Below are 24,645 nucleotides of genomic sequence, written 5' to 3'. Positions count from 1 at the left end.
TGATCTGGCTCATGAGAAAGCTATGTGGGGACCACGGGGGAACACTATTCTCCTTAAGGAGACTTTGCAAGCCAGTCTGGCTGCCAGGTAAGGGGACTTATAGCTGCAATGCCCCTAAAATTCCACGGGGGAACACTATTCTCCTTAAGGAGACTTTGCAAGCCAGTCTGGCTGCCAGGTAAGGGGACTTATAGCTGCAATGCCCCTCTGGGAAATATTCAAATTGTCTCTCCAGTAAAGGAGACAAACTCTAGCACAGCGCCACCTATTGGAAGTAGCGATCCTAAAAGTCACAAGTGGATTTTCGACAATCCTTTGCAATATGACTCAGGATATATAAGCCAGATCAGAATCCCAATTTGCAGACACGGTGTTTCGGGGTGCTTGCCCCTCGTCAGTGCAAAGTATGGGGGTGTCTGATCTGGCTCATGAGAAAGCTATGTGGGGACCACGGGGGAACACTATTCTCCTTAAGGAGACTTTGCAAGCCAGTCTGGCTGCCAGGTAAGGGGACTTATAGCTGCAATGCCCCTAAAATTCCACGGGGGAACACTATTCTCCTTAAGGAGACTTTGCAAGCCAGTCTGGCTGCCAGGTAAGGGGACTTATAGCTGCAATGCCCCTCTGGGAAATATTCAAATTGTCTCTCCAGTAAAGGAGACAAACTCTAGCACAGCGCCACCTATTGGAAGTAGCGATCCTAAAAGTCACAAGTGGATTTTCGACAATCCTTTGCAATATGACTCAGGATATATAAGCCAGATCAGAATCCCAATTTGCAGACACGGTGTTTCGGGGTGCTTGCCCCTCGTCAGTGCAAAGTATGGGGGTGTCTGATCTGGCTCATGAGAAAGCTATGTGGGGACCACGGGGGAACACTATTCTCCTTAAGGAGACTTTGCAAGCCAGTCTGGCTGCCAGGTAAGGGGACTTATAGCTGCAATGCCCCTAAAATTCCACGGGGGAACACTATTCTCCTTAAGGAGACTTTGCAAGCCAGTCTGGCTGCCAGGTAAGGGGACTTATAGCTGCAATGCCCCTCTGGGAAATATTCAAATTGTCTCTCCAGTAAAGGAGACAAACTCTAGCACAGCGCCACCTATTGGAAGTAGCGATCCTAAAAGTCACAAGTGGATTTTCGACAATCCTTTGCAATATATATATATATATATTATTTCAGTTATTGGCATATTTTTTTTTTGACGATACCTTCCCTTTAAACTAATGTAGTTAACTTTGTTAACTTAACTTGTAAGTTGTTAACTTTGTTGAAATAACCTTTTGAATCTATGAGAGCATTCAGTTTTATTTAGGTCGGAGTCTTATCGGTATGGCAGACATTGCAGGGAGCTGCACCTTGTATTGCAGAGATGGAAAACAGCAACTATGTAAATCATCTATAGCGAGCGAGATTTGGATCATGTGTGTGACTTTGGATTCAGGGAGATTAGCAGGGAATAATTTGTACTGAATCACTAATTTTTTTTATTTACTTGTTACAGTGGCATGTAAAAGTTTGGCCACCCCTGGTTAAAATTACTGTTATGAACAGTTAAGCAAGTAGATGAACTGATCTCTAAAAGGCATAAAGCTAAAGGTGACACATTTTCATCTCTTACGTTTTAAAATTAACAAAAAAGGAATATGGGCTGATGCAAACGTTTGGGCACCCTGCATGGTTACTACCTAGCAGCAGGACAGGCTGCCGGGGGCGTAGGTCTGAGGTGAATGCATGTGGCTGGGAGCGGTGAGCGTGGCATGACATCTGTAGTGCAGTGCCGGGCACAGGCTGCAGATCACCCCTCCTTGCCGCATGTCACCTCGGACCTCCAATCCTGGCCAACAGCACAGTATATGGGGGCGCAGGATTCAGTGACACATTGGGAGACAGCCAGCGGGGCATTGTGAGACAGCCAGCGGGTCATAGAGAGACAGTGCGGCACGGGATACAGTGGAGCACTATGCATCTGACCTTAGTGACACTTTAGACATATTAGGATCACTTTGCGGCCACCAACAATATGGCTCTGCACTGTGATCCTAAACTTCATTTTCCCTTACCCTGTTGGAAACACCCAGATTGGGAGAGGGAGGAGACATGACACACAGGAGGGCAGATTCCACCCACTTTTACTGCAGCTGTATTGTGAGCTAGTTCTATAGTAGGATTTCAGCAGCTGCTCCCCCTAGTGTTTAACAGTGGAAAATATCAAACATTTAATTTTTTTAAAATATTTTTCTCAATTTAAAAACAATATTATTTAAACATAACATTAAATCATTAATACTTTATATTTTTTCAGTTATTGACAAAAAATATTTTTTAGACGACATCTTCCCTTTAAATTAATACCTTTGTTGAAATAACCTTTTGAACCTATGAGAGCATTCAGTTTATTTAGGTCGGAGTCTTATCGGCAAGGCAGACCTTGTAGGGAGTTGCAGCTTGTATTGCAGAGAAGGAAAACAGCAACTATGTAAATAATCTACTAGAGCGAGCGAGATTTTGATCAAGTGTGTGAATTTGGATTCAGGGAGATTACAGTGATTCAGTACAAATTATTCCCTGCTAATTTTTTTATTTACTTGTTACAGTGGCATGTAAAAGTTTGGGCACCCCTCGTTAAAATTACTGTTATTATGAATAGTTAAGCAAGTAGAAGATGAACTGATCTCTAAAAGGCATAAAGCTAAAGGTGACACCTTTTATCATCTTTTACATTTTAAAATTAACAAAAAAGGAAAATGGGACTTCCAGATCCTGCGCTGATCATGTAGGACACAGGACATCTGAGCTCCGTCATTCCCTGCAGCTCTGACATATATACCGGACAACCCACCAGCCTCCCCCGCTCCATACCACCAGTGAGTGAAGCTGCTGTATGCAGGGAAGCTCACAGGAGCCGTGGAGACAATCAGCTGAAACGGGAACTTCGCTCTCCCCCTCCCTCTCAAGATCTGGCAGCGTGATAAAGATGGCGCTGGAGCCGGCCCTGCACTAAAATCAGATCTGTGCACAGAGAGCAGGGCACAGCTGAGGGCTTACCTTGGATGCAGAGATCACTCACTCCCCCAATCTCCTGGAGTCCTGATAAGATATCAGCAGCAAACAAAACGCTACTGAGAAGTTCTGCAGAGAGCAGAGGAAAACAGCAGGGAATCCCTGGACCCTTCCCCCATCGCTGTCCAGACCTATGCATAAGCAGGTGCTGAATCTCTAGGTATACAGAATCAGTGCAAAGCTCTGGAGAAAGTGAAAGACGATTGAAGGGGGGAGGCACTTTGGCTCCTTGTTTAAACATACATCCCTGCAAAGTTACAGGACAGTGAGAATTCATATAACTCTGGCAGGGGGAAGAAAGGGGTGAAAGTGAGAATAATCAAAAGGGGGAGCAGAATCAAGATTTGGCTGACAACCCACACTAAATCAGTGTCAAAACTTACGTCCCTTCATTCACTGCTTGATGGAAAGATACCTGCTGCGCAGCAGCTCCAAAACACAAAATCCTCATACATCCAGCGTACAGTGTGAAAAAAAGATTGTGACCTCCCATACAGAATTAAATGTCCCTCGGTCACCTGAAAATACTCACCAGATAGAAATGGAGGATTCCCAAGGGACCCCAGATGTATTCAAAACGATGGAGGGTATTGATTATAAGCGTCTGGCTGATGAAGTCGCCAATCGTTTGCTACCTGACATTTCTGCTACAATTAAAGCATCAATAGCAACAGCTCTCAGTGCCATACAGAACCAACTTGATGAGACGGTGGAACAGGTTGCGGCTATGGAAATCAGAATGTCGACGTTAGAGGAGGACTTCATCTCTGACCATACTACAGTCATGCGTCTGGCCAGGGAGAATCTGATCCTGAGGGACCGTGTGGACGATCTGGAGAACCGCTGCAGGAGGAGCAATTTGCGCATTGTCGGCCTCCCTGAAACATACCCAGTTGGTGAGCTACGTACATTGTGTGAATCAACTATTCCTACAACCCTGGGAGTAGCAGGAAGGAGAAAAGTGGAATGGGTGCACCGCATTGGTCCGCCAAGGAGAGGTAATGAGAGTGAAAATAACAGACGCCCAAGACAAGTCATAATAAAATATTTGGACTTCTCCGATTAAACAGGAAATATTACAGGCGTGCAAGAAATTGAAACATCCCTTGGAGGTGAAAGGCTCGCGCATCTTGCTCTTCGAGGATTTTTCTGCGGAGGTCACACGGCAGCGGAGGGCATTCTCATACATATGCTCAGCCTTATTTAAGAGAAATATACGCTTCCAGTTAAAGTACCCGGCAACGTTGATTATCAGACATCAGGATGGATCCTACAATTGTTTCTCAAGCCCAAAGGAGGCAGAGGCCTTTATTGAGCGGATCAGCAGTCCTCGTGACCTCAGGAATTCTCCAGGACAAGGGCGCAACAACTCACCGGACCAGAGAGTGACCAAAGGGAGCTCTGTGAAATTCGCTACAGCTTCCCCGAAAGACCGGAGACAACAAAACAAGGAACTTAAGGGAACCTGAGACAAATGTCGGATTTGTAAAGTTCAAGGTGGGACAACTGTTTTTGATTTAGGTTGGAGAAGCCGCTGTGGAAAAAATTCAAGAAATCTGAGGAGGAGGAGAGGAAAGAGAACCCTTCTTTTTTTTTTTTTTTTCTCTCTCTCTCTTTCTTTGTAGGTGGGACACTCCTTTTATATTGGTTAAATGCTATACAAGTATAAGGGTGAATGAGCTTGGAAAATGATCAGAAAAAAGTGAAGTCTGAGTATTATGGTATAGTTGGGGGGGGGGAGATGTTTGAAATGTTTGGGGATTTTGGATTCAAGTGAAGTAGCGAAGATTTTACGCAGAGTTATTATTATTACTACTCTCGTTATTGCAAGTGAGCACTATGTTCAATTGTCTAATTGGTTGAATTTTTTTTTTTTTTTTGGCAAGGGAGGGCAGCAAAAACATGGTAAACGAAAGGCAGGATTTCCATTTATTACGTGTGCTTTATGAGAATAGTCACCTGGAATGTTAAGGGGTTACGTTCCCCCCCCAAAAAAGAATTAAGATATTACGCCACCTTTATCGCCTCAAACCGGACATTGCGCTCCTTCAGGAGACTCATCTAGAAGGTTCAGACATGCAGAGGATGGGGAAATTGTGGGTTGGAGGAGTCTACGGGTCATCTTCAGTTAAAAGGAAAGCAGGGGTTATTACATTAGTCAGTAGGAGATTACAACATCAAGTCCTGGAAACATATGCGGACACGGAAGGTAGGGTTCAGATGGTCTCAGTGGAGATCCATGGAGGAATTTATAAAATCTTTAATATTTATGCCCGGAACGAAAACAACAAATCATTTTTTCAACGACTTGAGGCCAACATTTTAGAACATGCCCATTTTAATCTAATAATTGGTTGGGATTTCAACTCTGTGGTATCTGTGCTAGAGGACAGGAAAAACGCCAAAGGCCCCCCAAATGTACTGCGCGGCCATGATAAAGTTATGCATCCTCTGTTAAGTGCCACGGCCTTATGGGATGCGTGGAGACTATTGCACCCACAGGATAGGGACTTTACGCACTATTCGCATGCTAATAGTTCCTGGTCTTGCATTGACTACTTTCTTATTTCAGGGAACCTGGTACGTGCTTTCCACTCAGCTACTATCCAAGATTTGGTGATTTCTGACCATGCCCCGGTGGTGTTAGTCCGTTCCTCTGGGATAGATATTTGCTAGGTCTATCTGTGGAGATATCCTTCCTTCCTTAAAGATAACGAAGATTTTTGAAATTAAAGGAATGGTCGACGGAGTTTATGGTACATAATGATCAGCATAAAGACACACCTATGTTATTATGGGACACGGCGAAGGCAGTATTACGGGGCAGAACGATAGCACATGTTTCCTATTTGAAGAAAAAGGCTCAACTTAAATTTACTGAAACCTCCCATAAATTGAGGGAAGCATATACTTCTTTTCAAAAGCATCCTGATAGGAACCATAGAGATAGATGGGTAATAGCCCAAAGGGCTTTTAATGGGTGGGCGGAAAAATGGGAACAAATGGCTAGGTCAATGCAAGAAGCTACATTACATTGCTTTGGAAATAAAGCAGGGAAAATACTGGCCAATTTAGCGAAAAATAGGATAACTCAGGGACCCATGCAAATAAAAAATCAAAAGGGGGAGATACACAAAAACCCTAAGACAATAATTGAGACTTTAGGTACGTATTATAGAAACCTTTATTCGTCGGAAAAGCGAGACAAATTTCCCGATAATAATCCTTTATCTAAAGTGACACTATCTTGACTCACAGAAGAGCATCGCACTTTTCTGAATGCCAAAATTACGGGGGAAGAAATATTGGGGACAATCAACCCAATGCACAATTATAAAGCCCCTGGCCCTGACGGATTTACGGGAGAATTCTATAAAACAGTAAAGAAAGAGATCTTACCTACATTACTAGAGTTGTATAATAGCATATTAGACGGTAATGCGTCTTTCCAAAATAATAACCGGACATATATAAAATTGATCCCTAAACAGGGGAAGGACCCGAAGGATCCTGGTTCGTACAGGCCCATATCACTTATCAACTTAGATATGAAGATAATGTGAAAGATTATGGCAAATCGTCTAGCTATAATTCTTCCCCAACTGATTTCCCCAGCACAGGCCGGTTTCATTCAGAAAAGATCAGGGACATTAAATATTAGAAAAGTTCTTCTTGTCCTGGATAGGGTTAACCTTCGGCCTCTAAAAGGAGAATCTCCCACTTTGCTTACAATAGATGCCGAGAAAGCCTTTGATAATATTGAGTGGCCATGGCTTTATAGAGTTCTAGATGAAATGCGTTTTTCGGGGTCATTTTATACCTACATTAGAGAAATTTACACAAATCCGAAGGCTCAAGTATACATTCCAGGATATCTGTCAGCCCCTTTTCCGTTACTGAAAGGAACCAGACAGGGTTGCCCCCTTTCCCCATTACTTTTTAATCTGGCTCTGGAACCATTGGTACGATTGTTATCTACACATAGCACCTTCCAGGGTATTTCTGTAAATAATAGGCAAATTCAGTCAGCTTTTTTTGCAGATAATATTTTGCTTTTCCTTTCGAATCCAGCTCAGCAGGTCCCCGAAATTTTACAAATTTTGCGAGAGTTTGGAGCGTACTCAGGCTTCAAGATTAATGCATCAAAGTGCGAGCTTCTATACCTGGGAGAGACAAATGTTCAAATACGGGAGCAGAACCCTTTTGAAGGAATTACATTGGCTAAGTCATATATCACATACTTGGGAGTTAAAATAGGTAAGGTTCCGGCAACCCTCTATAGTCTAAACTATCCACCCCTTCTGAGCCAAATAGAGCAAGCTCTTAAAAGATGCACGACCTTCCATTGAACCTAATTGGTAGAGTCCACCTAATTAAGATGATGTCGATATCAAAATTAATGTATCACCTTCAAACACTTCCCCTGCTTCTCAAGCATAAAGATATTGTCCAGCTAAATAGAGCTTTTTCACACTTCATTTGGAGGGGGAAACGCCCTCGTATAGGGCTTAAGAAGTTGATGGCATCTAAGGTTCATGGAGGTCTGAGTTTGCCGAACATTCGGGGTTACAATATAGCCTGTTTGACTATATATATATTGGATTGGATTAAAGGCTCTAGGCATTATTCAGCGTTGGAGCTTGAGAGAGACTATGCACAACCTTGGGATCTGGTGGCATTACTTCATACTAGGCAGGCTAATCTCCCAGTGAAAATCAAGCACTCTTCCTTATTTAAAGATACGATTGCAGTGTAAAAGGCGTTAAGGAAAAATTACAAACTTCCCTATAAAATATCCAAATACTTGCCTATATGGGGGAATCCGGAGTTTGTGCAGGGGACAAGCAATAAGCTGTTTGAAGAGTGGAAGGTGAGATGTATAAGGACTGTTGCTCATCTCTTGCACACATCAGAGACTAGATGGCTGAGTATAGACGAAATTATAGCGCAGTATGGCTTGGGGCCTAACCAACAAATCCAATATGACCAAGTGAGATATAGTATTATGACTCAGTTACACGATGTGACCCAGGAGGTAGTATTTAACTCTTTTGATTGTCTGGTAAAGAACTCAATAACTTCATCATCTATCTCTTTATGAAGACATGCGTGATCTACTACCGTGTTTTTCCAAAAATAAGACACTGTCTTATATTTTTTTTGCCCCTCAAAAAAGCACTGGGGCTTATTTTCGGAGTAGGTCTTATTCTTGGAGAAACACGGTTGGGGGTAAGTTTACCCCCCAAAAAAGCAGACCCCCCACTTCCCAGGAGACTCATAGTCACCAGACCAGGACGTCTGCGAGGTTCTCAGGTCCTCCTGTGATCTCCGGTCGGTGCTGCACGCCGTCCTACCCTGCTGCTAGCTGACATGCTGACACACACAGCAGATCGCAGGCACACACATCAGATCACACACACAGCAGATCACAGATACACACATCCGATCACAGGCACACACACACATACAGCAGATCGCAGATATACACAGCAAATCACACACGGCAGATCACACACAGCAGATCGCAGGCACACACAGCCGATCACAGATACACACAGCCGATCGCAGGCACACACAGCCGATCACAGATACAGCCGATCGCAGGCACACACAGCCGATCGCAGGCACACACAGCCGATCGCAGGCACACACATCCGATCACAGGCACACACAGCCGATTGCAGACACACACACATCACATCACATCCAGCACTTACGGCAGCAGGGAATGAAGCAAGTCACGTGTCCCGCCGCAGGTCCTGTTCGTTGCACTCCACTGAACTGGCTCTCAGGATTCTCCCGGCGAGAAGAGATCGGTGTCGCTGGATGAGGTGAGTGTGTATGCGATCCGATGTGTGTGCAATCCGATGTTAGTGTGCGTGTGTGATTTGATGTTTGCGTGTGATCCGATGTTTGTGTGTGTGATCTGATTATGTGTGCGATCTGACTGTGTGTGCGATCCGATGTTTGTGTGTGAGATCTGTTGTGTGAGTGAGATCTGATTGTGTGTGTGTGTGTGTGTGAGATCTGGTGTGTGATCACTGCAGGTCCTGCCACTCAGTGTCAGGTGAGTGTAATTGCCAGGTGCCGCTGTCTATAATGAAGTGTCCTGCAGTATCTGTAACTTTTGTAGCTGCACGGACACTTCATTATTAATCCGGGACTAGGGGTTATTTTCGGGGGAGGGCTTATATTTAAGCCTTTCTCCGAAAATGCTGAAAACTCCCGGAAGGGAGGTCTTATTTTTGGAAAAACACGGTAATAGGACAGCACCCGGAAGGTTTATTTAAATCTTGGGAAAAACAATTTGAGAACCAGTCTATGGGGGTAAAAATTAGGGGAGGGTGGAATGCTCTTCGTAAATCAATTTTAAATGAGCATTGGCGAGAAACCCAATTTAGAATTATGCACAAGGCAATTTATGGTTTTAATCTTCCTCCATCAGCAACAAAGCCAGACAGGCTTACATTTTGCCCTAAATGTAAGAGTAGTGGAACTGATCTCCTTCACGGGTTGTAGTCCTGCCCCCATTTGAGTCCATTATGGTCACAGATCAAAAGTTGTATACAAATGGTGTGGGGTCTTGAAGTTCGGCTCTCACCTGGGTTCGCTATTTTTCACCATTGGGAGGAGGGGAACGATACTAAAGGGAAGATGACTAACCCACCCAGACTTAGACATGTGATACTTCTAGCAGCCAAGAGAGCGATACTTAAAAATTGGTTGGAGTCTTGGGTCAGCTCATGCATCTTCTTGAAATAGAAGGATTGGATGCAGAAAAGAGGGCAGATAGAATACGACAGCACTTTAACAAATGGAAGAAATTCATACTGGTCTATTGTATTCGGGATGAGATAGTCAGGATTATGTCACCTCTCAAGGACACAGTCTGGTATCATACTGAAAAATTGAAGGATACATTGGATGGCTTGAAGGTGGGGGAGGAAAGGCCAAAAGGTGACTAAAAGGAGAGGGGGAAATAACCGATTTGAGTGGGACTTCTTTATTGTATGTCATTACCATGTTCACAAGGGTTCAATTGGGGGAATGATAAGAATGTTGGGTTAAGGGGTCACTGCTTTCCTTTGCTTTATCTTGCAATGTTACGGTTATTGATTCTAAAAACTGGTATGGAATTTGGGATGATCAAACATGACAATGTAATGTTTTTGAATTGAATTTACAATGCTGAATTTGCTTATGCCAGTGTTATGTTATTGAAAAATTTGAATAAAAATATAGTTAAAAAAAAAAAAGGAAAATGGGCTGATGCAAACGTTTGGACACCCTGCATGGTTAGTACCTAGTAGCACCTCCTTTGGCAAGTATCACATTTTGTAAACGTTTTTTGTAGCAGCCAAGAGTCTTTCAATTCTTGTTCGTGCGATTTTCATCCATTATTCCTTTGGAGACGTCTTCCAGTTCTGTGGGATTCCTGGTTTGTCTTACATGCATTGCTCTTCCTTGGAGACTTCTTTAAGTTCTGTTATATTCCTGACTCGTCTTCCAGTTCTGTGAGATTCCTGGCTCTTTTTGCATGTACTACTCTTCCTTGGAGACGTCTTCCACTTCTGTGAGATTCCTGGCTCGTCTTGGATGCACGGCTCTTCCTTGGAGACGTTTTCCAGTTCTGTGGGACTCCTGGCTCGTCTTGCAGTTCTGTGAGATTCCTGTCTTGCATGCACTGCTCTTTTCAGGTCTTGCCACAGATTTTCGATGATGGTCAAATCAGGGGACGATGAGGCCATTGTAAACCCTTCAACTTGCATCTTTTGGGGTCATGTATTGTGGATTTTGATGTGAGTTTAGGATCATTATCCGTATGTAAAAGCCATCCTATTTTCTCGTTTTTTTAACTTCAGCTTTTTTACAGATCGTGTTATTTTTGCATCAAGAATTTGTTGACCTTTCACTGAATCCATTCTTCCCTCTTTCTGTGATATGTTCTCCATGCCATTGGCTGTATCACACCAAAGCATGATTGATCCTCCCCCATGCTTGGCGAGAGATTTGTTTTTTTTCCCTTGAAATTCTGTGACCTTTTTTCTCCACACAACTTTTGATCATTGTGGTCAAAGAGTTCTATTTTAAACTCATCGGTCCACAGGACTTGTTTCCAAAATGCATCAGGCTTGTTTAGATTTTCTTTTGCAGACGTCTAACGCTGACATTTATTGTGAGGACACAGGAGAAGTTTTCTTCTCATGATTCTTCCATGCAGGCCATATTTGTGCAGGTGTGTCTGAAAATTACAATGTATCACAACTCCAGAGTCTGCTAAAACTTCCTGAAGATCTTTTGCAGTCAGGCAGGGGGGGGGGTCTGATTTGCCTCCCTACCAATCCTACAAGCAGCTCTCACAGAAATTTTGCTTGTTCTCCCAGACCTTATCTTGACCTCAACTGTTCCTGGTAACTGTAATTTCTTAATTATATTTTGAGATGAGGGAAAGGGCAACTTAAAATTGCTTTGCTATCTTCTTATAGCCTTTTCCTGCTTTGTGGGCCTCCACTGTTTTCATTTTCAGAGTACTAGGCAGCTGCTTAGAAGAACCCATGGCTGCTGTTTTTTGGCACAAGCTTAGAGGAGGCTGAGTTTTTATAATGCTGTAAAATTTACATCACCTGGCCTTTCCTAACAATGATGGTGAAAAAGCCATAACCCTAACAGGGTAATTAAGGTCTGAAACCATGGTCAAAGTTATCTAAGTGCACAAATCTCCAAGGTGCCCAAACTGTTGCATCGGCACATTTTCCTGTTTATAATTTTTAAAGTGTAAAATATGAAAATATTTTTTTTCTGTCTAAAATACAAAGGAAATGTGTCATCTGTAACTTTATGCCTTTTAGAGATCATTTCATGTTCAACTTGCTTTACTATTCACAATATAAGTAATTTTGACCCGTGGTGCCCAAACTTTTACATGCCACTGTGTTCTGTAATCCATATTAGTAATATGTGCTCCATTATTGACAGTGCCATCCAGTGTACATCTTGTCGCATGTATGCAATTCCTGAGAAGCCGTATGAGGTGCAGATTGCTGTGCAAGATGTGTGCATGTTGGAAATTTGCAAGCCCAAGTACTGGATCTAAATAAGCAACTGGCAACACGTAGATTCATAGACAATATGGAAAGTATTTTGCAGCTTGCTGGGGTAAATGTAGCAGACGATCGTAGTATGGAGCTGCAGGACAGGCAGCTGGGTGACAAATGTCGCTGGAGAGGGAAGGATGCAAGGGTGGCTAGTCCTGATCTGGCTCACACCAACAAGTTGGCTAAGTTGGCAGATGATAGGGAAGTAGCACTATTGATGCAAGATATGTCCTCTGAAATCCAGGAGAGTGTCTGCTCCAGTAAGGGAATAGCAGCCCAGACAGGTGCTGGTAGTGAGGGACTCCATTATTACGACTTCATTATTAGGGAACAGACATGGCAATCTGTCACAAAGAGAAGGATTTCCGAACAATATGTTGTCTTCCTGGCGCTCGAGTTTGGCACATTTCTGATCTGGTAGACTAATTACTGGAAGAGTGTGGTGAGGACCCAGCGGTCATGGTGCACATTGGTACCCACGACAACGTTAGGAGTAGGTGGAAGGTTATTAATTAATTCAGGATATTAGGCTGTAATTGTAAAGCAAGCACCTCGAAGGTGGTATTTTTTTTGCCACGCCAGTAAGGCAGCGTAAGATTAGGGAGCTGAATAGGTGGCTCAGGAATTGGTGGAAGGAAGGGATTTGGGTTTCTGGAGAACTGGGCCGACTTTTCTATTGGCTACAGACTTTACACTACGGGCCACAACTCGATGGGGAGGGTGCAGCTGGGCTGGGGCTTAAAAAAAGTCGAGAAAGTTGGAGTGATTATAGTAGAGATTGGGGGAGGGCAATTACTTTACAGGAGGTGACTAAAGTGCAAACTGTGACTTGGGCAAAAGTAATGAAATTGGGGTGGCATGGGAGGAGTTGGGGGGGTTAGGACAGTGAGTATACTAAGAACTAATAGACGTACAGAGAATTACATAAAGTGCATGTGCACTAATGCCAGAAGCCTCACCAACAATATGGAGGAATTAGAATTAATATTGATGGAATCTAACGGGTCTAATTTTAGAAGTCACACGGTTTCTTTGAGACAAGACAGCCCCAGCTCCGATCTCCGACGCATCGATCCCCACTTGAAAAGGAATAGACACATCAGGCTGCCGCAAGACTGGAGCAAAAGTAAAACTCTTTTTAAGCTCCTGAAAAGCCAAGATTGCCTCTGGAGACCAATTCACAACATCAGCTCCTTTTTTGGTCAAATCAGTCAATGGCTTGACAATACTGGAAAAAATGCCTATCAATTTACGATAGAAATTAGCAAAACCCAAAAACTTCTGAAGGGCTTTCAAGAAGCAGGCTGAACCAAATCATGAATGTCCTGGACCTTGACCGGATCCATCTCAATAGAAGATGGGGACAAAATAAACCCCCAAAAAAGATCTTTTGTATACCAAAAAGACATTTTGATCCCTTGACATATAATGCATTGTCCCTGAGAACCTGAAACACTGTCTGAACCTGTTCAACATGAGAATCCCAGTCGTCAGAAAAAATCAAAATGTCATCCAAATAGACAATCAAAAACTTGTCAACAAAGTGCCGTAAAATTATCATTCATGAAAAATTGAAACACGGAAGGGGCATTAGTGAGCCTAAAGGGTATAACTAGGTACTCAAAATGTCCCTCAGGGGTATTAAACGCCATCTTCCATTAATCACCCTGCTTAATGCGAATGAGATTATATCTCCCCGAAGATCGAGCTTAGTAAACCAACTAGCACCCTTCATTCTGGAAAACAGGTTGGAAATCGGAGGCAATAGATACTGATATTTAACCCTAATTTCATTAAGGAGACTATAGTCAATACAGGGCCACAATGAGCCGTCCTTCATGGCCACAAAGAAAAAAGCGGCACCCAAAGGTGAAGATGAAGGTCTGATGTGACCCTTCTCCTAAGACTCCTTAATATAAGTCCGCATAGCAACATGTTCAGGTACAGATAAATTGAAAAGCCATCCCTTAGGAAATTTACATCCAGGCACTAATTCAATAGCGCAATCATAGTCCCTATGCGGAGGCAAGGACGCAGCCTCGGTTTCATTAAATACATCCATGAAATCCGTCAAATAGTCAGGGACCTCCTGCGTCTGAGGTGAAATAGACAAAACAGGATTATCATTATGCACACATTGGCAGCCCCAACTAGTCACAGACAAGGATGTCCAATCCAGAACTGGATTATGGGTTTGCAACCAAGGGAATCCCAGTACCAAAATGTCATGCAAATTATTAAGACCAAAAACTTACAAACCTCCTGATGGTCATGTGCGACCCGCATCGCCACCTGGGTCCAAAACTGGGGCTTATTTTCAGCTAAAGGAGTAGCATCAATACCCCTCAAAGGGATAGGAGCATGCAAAGGTACCATAGGAAAACCAAACCCAAAATCCATCAAGTTCAGGGCAGCTCCTGAATCAATAAAATCCATAGACGAAAATGATGATAGGGAACAGATCAAAGAAACCGGCAAAAGAAACTTAGACTGTAAACCGCCCAAAGTAAATGAACGGGCAAATCATTTCTTGCGCGTAGGGCAGACAGAATTTAGTATAAGAGACGTCTCCATAGAAGAAACATAACCAGTTACGCCGTCTAAAACCCTGCCGTTCTGCCCTAGAAAGGACCCTATCACACTGCATAGGCTCCAGAGACTGTTCTGAGAGCAACACCTCTGCTCGCATTGTTTTACGTTCACATAAACGTCTGTCAATCTGAATGGCCAAAGACATAGAGGCATCGAGACCAGAGGGGACAAGAAAGCCCACCATAACATCCTTAACAGGCTCTGTCAACTCCTTCCGAAAGAGAGCCAAAAGAGCCGCATCATTGCACTCCGTAAGGACCGCCCACTTATGAAACATTTGACAATATACCTCTGCAGGTTCCTGACCCTGGATCAAAGCCAATAAAATTTTCTTGGCTTGATCAACCGCATTAGGTTCATCATATAACAATCCCAGAGCCTGAATAAAAAAATCCACATCAGCAAGAGCAGGATCTTCAGGCGCCAGGGAAAAGGCCCAATCCTGGGGGTGACTCACCCCACACAGCAGGGAGATAACAATCTGAACTCGCTGCCTGGAAGACCCTGAGGACTTTGGTTTCAAGGCAAAAAATATCCTACAATTGTTCTTGAAATTCAAAAATTTAGACCGATCCCCAGAAAACAAATCAGGTACAGGTATCTTAGGTTCTACAGCAGGTGTCTGGGCAAGATAATCGGATATATCTTTAATATGATACGTAAGCTGATCAGCTAATTGTGTAACATCCATAGCAGCACAAGATCCTCCACGGCACACCGAGATAAAGAGGAAAAAGCACGTAAAAAGAAAAAAATTGACACACTTTTTTATTTTTGTTCTCTTTTGAGTACCCTGGAATCTTAGATAAGGCCGGTGCTACTGTTATGATTCAGTGACCGAGGAGGAATAGAAAAAATGCAGAAACCCAAAAAGTAACCAGAGTGGCTGGAACCTTAATGGACTGCAGACCTAATACCGACACACAACTAGAAGTAGCCGTGGGGCAAGCCTACATTGACCTAGTCGCCACAACACAGCCGGAGAACTAAATATTCTTACAGAGAGAAATATAAGAAAAGCTAATCTGCCTCGGAGCAATCCACAAAGATATAGATAGCCCCCCACATATAAAGACTACGGTGATATAGGAAAACACAATACATAGCTAGAAAACACATTCAGCAAAGATGAGGCCCAAACTAACTGTATAGGAAAGGATAGGAAAGAGCACTGTCTGCAGCCGTAAAAACCCTAATAAATCTCAGCACGCCTGATATGGAAAAGCCTTGAGCCCACACAGGCTCTCCCCCACTAAATCAGTACTCTGGTGTTACTGGGATCCAAAAAAACACTAATTTAGATGAGGGACTGAATTTAATACCAAGCATGACAAAACACAATACATAGCAGAACATGTAGCTAGGTGTACAGACACTCCCAGCAGGGAATGATCCAATTCCACCAAGAACTCCACATAGGCAAAATCAGGAATCATACATTAGTATCAAAACAGAAAAAAACTACAAGAAAGTGGAAACAATAGGCAGAGGTACAAACACTAACTTATCTGAGAGGAGTTCTGGTAGAGAGAAAGGCTGGTTTCAGAATGTCCTTAGCATACAAGAGATACATTGAGCACCAGCAAGGAAATGGAAGAAACTACTCAGTTATATAGGCCCAATCTGACTGACCTGATTGCCAGTCCTCCACAGGTGTCTGACTCCCATTCAACAAATCAACTGCACCGCCAGCACTGACCACAAGAGGGAGCCCCAAATTGGAAAATGTATTCACAACAGGGATGTGTGTGTTTTTATATGTAAAATCTTCCCTAAGACCCATCCTACATAATAATATATATGAGCTTATCTACAGATTGTCCATTGGATTCAAATCTGGAGTGGGCTTGTCATTTCTGGAACTGTTCTTAATTCCCTCCACTTTAACTAAAGCCCCAGTTTCAGTTGCCAAATTAAAAACCCCAAACTGCCCTAAAGCATAATGCTGCCTCCACCAAGCTTGACTGGGAGTATGATGATCTTTTAGTGAGGTGCAGTGTTTGTTTTGCGCCAGACATAACTTTTAGGATTATTGTTATAAAGTTCAACCTTGGTGTCATCAGACCTTAACATGGACATATTTTCTTCTTTTCTGTACATCAGTTTTTTTTAAGGACATCCAGTTCTAGGTGATATCACTGTTGTGCTGAATTTAAGACACTTCTCAATTAGGTATTCAGTGTCCATGGTTCATTTAATGATTTCAATTTTTTGTAAACTTTTTTCCTGACTGATAACTTTCCACAATGAGATCCCTTTGCTGTGTTGTCAGCTGTTTATAGACCGTGTCTTTTGATACATAATGTTACTAAGAAAATGTCAGGAAAATCCTCCTAGAAAAGCGAACCTTGATATAGGGTTATTCAGAATTGCTGTAAATGATGGTGGACATGTACTGTCTACTATTTATCATGAGGTTAAATATGATTTTCTAATTCCGAACACAACCAAATCCCTAATTTAAAAAGTTGTCAACATTTAAGCAACCACATTATTTGTTTTTTAGTTTTCTCTCAAAATGATTTTTTTTTTTTTATAGTAGTTAAAAAAATCATTTTGGTTATAAAATTGACTAAAAGAATATATAAAGGGTGCCTCACTGTATGGGGCAGCAGAACTGGGTACAAAAAAAACCCTATGGCAGAAAAGTTAAAATATATATAAAGTACTTGTAGGAGAACATTTTAGGTAGGATAAAATTAATACATGCTGCCTAAACATGATGAGCTAAAATCCTGTACCATTTGGAAATAATGTGTAAATAATTGCAGTATTCCCCGAGTGATGAACAGTGTCAACCTGGTCAGAAAAGTAATGAGTGCCGCCTGTAACACAATATCCTGGGGGATTATGGTACAGTAGTTAGACTGTGCAAGAGTGACTTGGTAATAACTGACTCAATGTAAATCTAGTGACTCGCCACTGTAAATAGAGTGCCTGATGCTGCAGCCTTCCACCCTGACGCGCATTTCGGTTGTTTGCTTATTCCTGGCTTGTATTTTTATATTATTCATGGTGCTTGTTAGATTGTGAAAGAGGATGGAATGTCTGCAAGTTTAAGTATAATGTACACAGATCGCTGCTCTTGATTTCTTCCTTAGTTTCATCCGTTCTGTTTTTGAAACCTGAAATTTTAAACTTTTAATTGAAAAAATCCACAGCTTTTACATAATATTAGAAATCTCATGCCCTCACTGTGAAATATATAAACAGCATAAACTGACAGGAGCTGCGGTTTGTGTTCCCCAGTCTGTCAAATTAAGGTGCATATTGGTGTGAGTCTCACAAAGGTTGACATTTGCAGCTTCCCCACACGTTTTTTCAAAATTATATCTACCACGATAGTTAATACTCCGGGTATCAAGAGGAACCTATGCTGCTGGAGGTCCGCAATTAATCTGATCCATGGGAATGTAGCTGAAAAGTTAAAGGAAGGTGACAATTTATAGATGAATTTAGGAATTTCCTAAATAACACATTATGTCCCTCAGCATTGATCAGGAGTCCGATATGTCACCATTTCACCTTCTATGAACATTTATTTAGCAGAACTTACTTGTCATTGTACTTTCGGATTTACTTAAACTTCTGACTTTTCTAGAAATGGGCCTGTGGTCTTTTACAGGGGTGATTAATATCTTACTATGCTTCCAGCTTTGACTAAATGGGCCATTAGAATTGTTAGACTTTTTATAGAAGTTGTGGCAGAATTTAGATTTACCACCTCCCGGGACTAGGGAAATATGTGATTAAAAGAAAAAACTAGATAAATAAGCATTACTCGTAAGTCACCGTCTCTGCTGCTTCAGGGATTGTCTCCGGCTTTTCTGTACTTGGGCTGCATCGCTTCTCATGTTGTATGTGGCACATTATCAGAATACGTGATCCAACAAGCATGTGTAATAACGGGCGTCGTCATCACAGCAGCCAAGTAGACCAAGATTGGAGAAGAGCGTTAAAGTGGTAGCCCTGAAATGGCAATGGATTCAACAGGCGGGTAATGTTTACTTCAAGTTATCACATTTTTTTTTTTGACAATTTGAGAAAAAAAAATATTTTAAAAATTAATTTGCTATTCAAATTTTACACTTTTTACAAACTCTCTTCATACATAATGACAGTGTTCCTCGTTCTGCAGTAAAATGAATGTGGCTGTTAGGGAATGTGCTGGGCAGACCCCATCCCCTAATAGTACTGACTGGCTCATTTATGATTCTCCACTGAGAATCTTACTACAAAATAGTGGTGACCAACTCTGAGACATGAACCTAGGAAGATGCTGAATTCACATTGAATTGGGAAACTGCTAGAGCCAATCCTGGTGGCCTGAAATCATTATCTAGTGGCCCTTGCTCTGTGGTCTTCAGATAGAATGTGAACTGTTTGTCACCAGTAATAATCAAATTTTGCAACATGACACAGTTTTAATAGACATTATATATAATGAAAAAAACTATATCCAAGGTTATATTGAAAAAGTAATAAAAGTGTTATTCTTGGCAGGTGACTGTACTCGGAAATCAGAGGGACTTCTGGCATCTTCACATTTTCAATCTTATGTTCTTGGTGTGCCACAAGACACAGATGAAAAATATTACGTTATCCCCGCTGTATACTCAGTGGTTCACAGCAAAGATCTACCATTTGTTCCTTTTAAACAGGATGCATCATCACAGACTGTTAAGAAAAATAAAAGTTACAGAAGGAATGTTAGAGCAACCAAACCAAAGAAGACATTTTCATGTTCTGACTGTGGGAAATATTTTAATCGTAATTCAAACCTTGTTACACATAAGAGAACTCACACAGGGGAGAAGCCATATCCATGTCTAGAATGTGGGAAATGTTTTACAGAGAAAAAAGCACTTATTACACATCAGAGAACTCACACGGGTGAAACCATTTTCATGTTCCGAATGTGGGAAATGTTTTGCAGGTAAATCAACTCTTGCTACACATCAGAGAACTCACACAGGGGTGAAGCCATATTCATGTTCAGAATGTGGGAAATGTTTTACAAAGAAATCATCTCTGCTTACACATCAAAGAATTCACACAGGGGAGAGGCCATTTTCATGTTCAGAATGTGGGAAATGTTTTGCAGACAACTCAACTCTTGTTAAACATCAGAGAATTCACACGGGGGAGAAGCCATTTTCATGTTTAGAGTGTGGCCAAGATTTTAGTCAGGTATCAAGTCTTATTAAACATCGGAGAACTCACACAGGGGAGAGGCCATTTTCATGTTCAGAGTGTGGGAGAGATTTTAATCAGAAATCAAGTCTTATTAAACATCAAAGACTTCACACAGGCAAGAAGCCATGTTTATGTTCACAGTGTGGGAAATGTTTTGCGTGTAAATCATATTTGGTTAGACATCAAAAAAGTCACATAGGGAAGGGGCCATATCTATGTTGAGAATGTTGGAAATCCTTTTTTTCTCAAAACAATACCGAGCTCGCCGATTTGAGAAGCAATTGTCATACCCAGAATGTGGGAAGTATTTTATGTGAAAATTAAATTTTTATTTCAAAATAAAGACAGGTTACACATAAAGTGGTGAAGTCATATTCATGTTCTGAATTTAATAAATTCTGTTTAAATTAAGTCTTACACAAAAAGTAAAGACATTGGTGGCTAATACACAGCACAAACAACTTTTTTCAGATAAAGACATAATGAGTAAAGTTTCTGCCAGATAAATTCATTGGATTAAGAAAACAGCTGGTAAAATACCATTACAAAGCAGCAAACAGTTATTTGAAGCTACTGGAGTCTTTGGAGTCCCACAAAACTGAAGGTGTAGGATCCTCCAGAGCAGTATTTCTCAACTCCAGTCCTCAAGACCCATCAACAGATCATGTTTTCAGGTTTTCCTCAATATTAGACAGGGAATAATTCCATCACCTGTGCAACATTAATGAAAGCCTGAAAACCTGATTGAGGAAAACCTGAAAACATGATCTGTTGGTGGGTCTTGAGGACTGGAGTTGAGAAACACTGCTCCAGAGGCTGCAGTTGTGCATAAACCTACTGTTTAGTCATTCTCAAAACAGTACTCTCAAGAAGAAATGGCTGCAGTGGGCGCAGACATACATGAAGAATAATTAAAAAAAAAATCCTTATTGATGAGTGTCATGCAACCCTGGATGGTTCAGATGAATGGTTGGTGGATAACCATCATTTCTTAACCAGGCTACAAAGTCAGCAAGAAAATGGTGGAGTCATGTTTTGGGCTGGAATCATGGGGGGGACAGCTGGTAGGCCCCTTTATGCTCCCAGAAATGGTAAAAATTACCTTGGCAATGTATGTAGAGTTTCAGAATGACCACTTTCTTCCATGGCACAATTAGCAGAACTGTGCCATCAGTAGCAAAATCATATTCATGCACCATTTCATGCTGCAAAGAATGCATAACAAAGCCTAAAATGTATTCACCTGAAATTTTAATTTTGTGGAGTCCATAGGCAGCGCAAAATGGGTTTATACCCTTACCCTTAGATAGAAACTAAAGATTGGTTAATAAGCAAATAATAATTATGCTAAACCACAAAAAGAGGAATTACATTTTCCCCAAAAAATTCAGAAAAATTCACAGCAAGAAAGGGCAGCAATGTTTACCTGCCCAGGCCACTGAAACAAATACACTCACAGGATGCAGCAAAACCCCTTAGTAAAGATGGAAAAAACAGGTGCAAAACACTGATGGAGCAACCACTCACACAAATGGCTTGCATAGGGCACGGTTTACACGTGTAGGTACACAGTCTCTGGCTTACAGCCTATTGATGATGCCAACACTATTAGACTATAGCAAGAAGAGAATGGCACTTCCTATATATGCATCTTTGAGATATTGGGGTGCACTTCAGGTTCCAAAGCCAAACAGTGAGAAGTATACAAGGCACTCCCAAGATGATTTGAAGAAAAATTTATTCATGTGCGTAACAAAAACATTTTCGGTCCTATGTGGACCTTCCTCAGTAGCACATGTGTGAGGGAACACGCTGTGTGGGCTGTCAGACGCGGAATCCACCGCTGTATGGGGGCTGCCATGACAATAAATTTTTCTTCAAATCATCTTGGGAGTGCCTTGTATACTTCTCAACACTATTAGACTAAGCGGACTACCCAGCACTATATAAGGGCACCACACAGGAACGAAGACCCTAGTTTACAAGGTTCAACCCTATGTAGCAGCAACATCTAATTTGTAATGCTTCACAAAAGTAGATGTAGATGACCAGGTTGCAGCTCTACAGATGTGTTCTAGTGGACCATGTGCCAATTCAGCCTAAGAAGCGGAACTTGCTCTAGTGAATTGAGCCCTGACTGGAAGAAGAGGAAATTGGTGATTTTGTAGGTATTACAGATTAGGTCCCTGATCCATCTTGCCAATATACCATTACCGTTTTTTTTGCCCCTGTTTCGACTTCTGAATTGAACAAACAGCTTCTCTTCTTTTTTGAATGCCTGGTGTGAAAATTCAGCATCTGGCCACTTGTGCGGGAGGTGAACTGTTATTAATTAGGCCAGACATATGGTTCCTTTGTTAAATCGAGAGGTTAGCCCTTGTGTCATGTCAGACTGATTGGAGCCCTATTGTCTGTTGAATGCGGATTGTCTGTTAAATTTGTGTTGCTTCATCCCCTTTTGCTCCATAATTAAGATTGAATTAGCAACCAATGAGAGAGCAGCCATCGCCAACCAATCCTGTAAGACCCAATACCCAGAATCTCAAGTCTGAGGGGTATAAAAGGGCCTTGCTTTTGTTACCACAAGAATATTCTACATGACCTTAGCCTAGGAGCTACGGTTCCAGCTGGAGGATCACAGAACTACTTCACTGAGGTTAGGGTCATGTAGAATATCCAAACAGCTACGGTTCCAGCTGGAGGATCACAGAACTGCTTCAAGATTCATTCTACAGGATTTAAGTCTAGCATAAATAGTTTCAGCTGGAGGATCACGGAACTGCTTCACTGCTCAACGCTGAGCTCACAAATTTGCTTGAAGACTCAGTTTGGGACAACTTGGTCACCTGGCTACATATCTTGCTGTACTTGGTCAGCTTTCTAATCTTGCCGCTATCTCCTCCTAGTGGATGCTACTTGCTGGGATAGTTGGTCATAGACCAGCGAAGTAATGAAGAGTCTAATCTCTGGCGAGCCAGCAGAAGGGTGAGATTCTGTTGCTTTTCCATCTTGTGTTCTTGCTGGGAATGTACAATATCTTTTTACCTATGGGTGAATTAATAAAGTCTGATCAATGGGTGGTTCCCTCACTCTGTTATGAGTAATGTTTTGCTCACGGGGAATGAGTATGAGTGTTTAGTGGGATGAGTCCTGGTCCTTTTGGTATTTCTGAAGACAGCCACCTCAGCAGACAATAGTACCTGCTGACTCTCATGTCTCCACACCTATTCCTTTGTAGATATAGGAGGAGGATCCTCCTGACATCTGACAAATGCTGTTGATCGTCTCTTTCAGGTTTAGGAAAAAGACTTGCAACAAAACTTGCTTGATGTTGTAAGCCAAACTCTCTTTAGGAATAAATATTGGTATAAGCCTGAGAGTAATTTGATATTGAAAGATGCGTAAGTATGGTTCTCTTGAAGACAAGGCTTGAGTTTCCCGAACCCTCTTAGCAGCTGTAATTGCTATCAGAAATAGCGTTTTCAACAATACATCTTTTAATGGATGCCTGCTCTGCTAGTTCGAAATCACACTCTTGCAAGACACTCAGCATTAAAGTTAGATTCCAGGGGGGTGCGTGAGCCTGGAAGGGAGGTTTGAGGTTCTTAATTGCTTTAAAGAATGTATGTATAGGGTGGGGACCGGAGAATGAGCAATTCAGATAAGCTTTGATTGCTGAAAATTGAGACTTAAGAATTGTCTCAAACGCTGAATTTAGGAACTGTAGAAAGGAAGCTAAAGCTGACTGTCAGTTGTTCAGAAGAACACAAGGTAGAATAGATCTTCAATTCCTAGAATAGACATTCTAGTATGTGTTAGCTTCCAATATCTACTTTTTGCCACCTGCAAAACCAATGGAAACCAGGCTCTTTGAGGCCAGAAGAGAAGGATCACTATCACCTCCGATTCTTTCATGATTAATGGGATTGGAGGAAAAGCATAAATTAGCATGCTCTTCCAAGGAAAAGTGAGACCATCTATCGTCTGCACCAGGCTCTAACAGGACACTCTGCGCCACACTCTTTAGGGCACTCGGCATCAAGCTTTGTTAGGGTACTCTGTACCAGGCTCAGAGCAGAATAACGGCACCACCCGTGATCCGGCATTTATACAGGCCGGGTCACATGGTACGCCAGCCAAGCACAGCCATTATTTGGCATGGCTGTAATGGCTTGGAAAGTACGCATAACTGAAAAGCTTGTTGATTGGCTGTACTGCAGCCTTTCAACAAACTGTATTCATCATCCGAACCCAAAACTGTACATTGGACTTCCATGATAAGTCCGTGTTCGTAGATCCACACCGGCCACTAAGTGTCCGGTAAGAACCCTGAACCTTACAGTTCAGATTCACTCACCACTACCCTTGACATGCCAAGACAGCAGAAACCCCTACAAGTGACCTTATTCTTGAGTCTACAAATCTCAATTAATTAATCTAGAGGTGTAGTGAGCATTTTAAATTATTGTGCGATATACAGAATTGTATAAATGTTACGGTCACCGAGGGGCGGCGAGCGTCCGGGAGTGGACCCACTGGGCCGTACACCGGTTTCCCCTGGAGGAACTAACCTGTAGCGAACCCCAATATAGGGATTGTCAGGCACAGCCCCAGGGAGCCTAAATGCACGATAGCCAGGACCAGTGGAGTCAGCTCTGATGGACTGGAGAGTATCTGATGTCCAGCTCAGATGTGGCAGCA

The 24,645-nt window shown here is 42.1% G+C and overlaps 1 protein-coding gene across 1 annotated transcript in view; it reads left to right on the top strand.

The window, feature by feature from the left end:
• Positions 1–24,645, top strand: part of LOC142313030 (uncharacterized) — a 248,965-nt gene that overhangs the window by 185,952 nt on the left and 38,368 nt on the right. Inside the window, 3 exon segments of the mRNA XM_075352016.1 lie at positions 19,252–19,645; positions 19,647–20,150; positions 20,357–20,430. Of these exon segments, the coding sequence (XP_075208131.1) occupies positions 19,252–19,645; positions 19,647–20,150; positions 20,357–20,430 (972 nt within the window).

Source organism: Anomaloglossus baeobatrachus, chromosome 5 (genome assembly GCF_048569485.1).
Source record: "Anomaloglossus baeobatrachus isolate aAnoBae1 chromosome 5, aAnoBae1.hap1, whole genome shotgun sequence".
NCBI classification, from domain to species: Eukaryota; Metazoa; Chordata; class Amphibia; order Anura; family Aromobatidae; genus Anomaloglossus; species Anomaloglossus baeobatrachus.
Note: the sequence above shows the minus strand (reverse complement) of the source record. Positions and strands in the feature narration are given on the sequence as shown.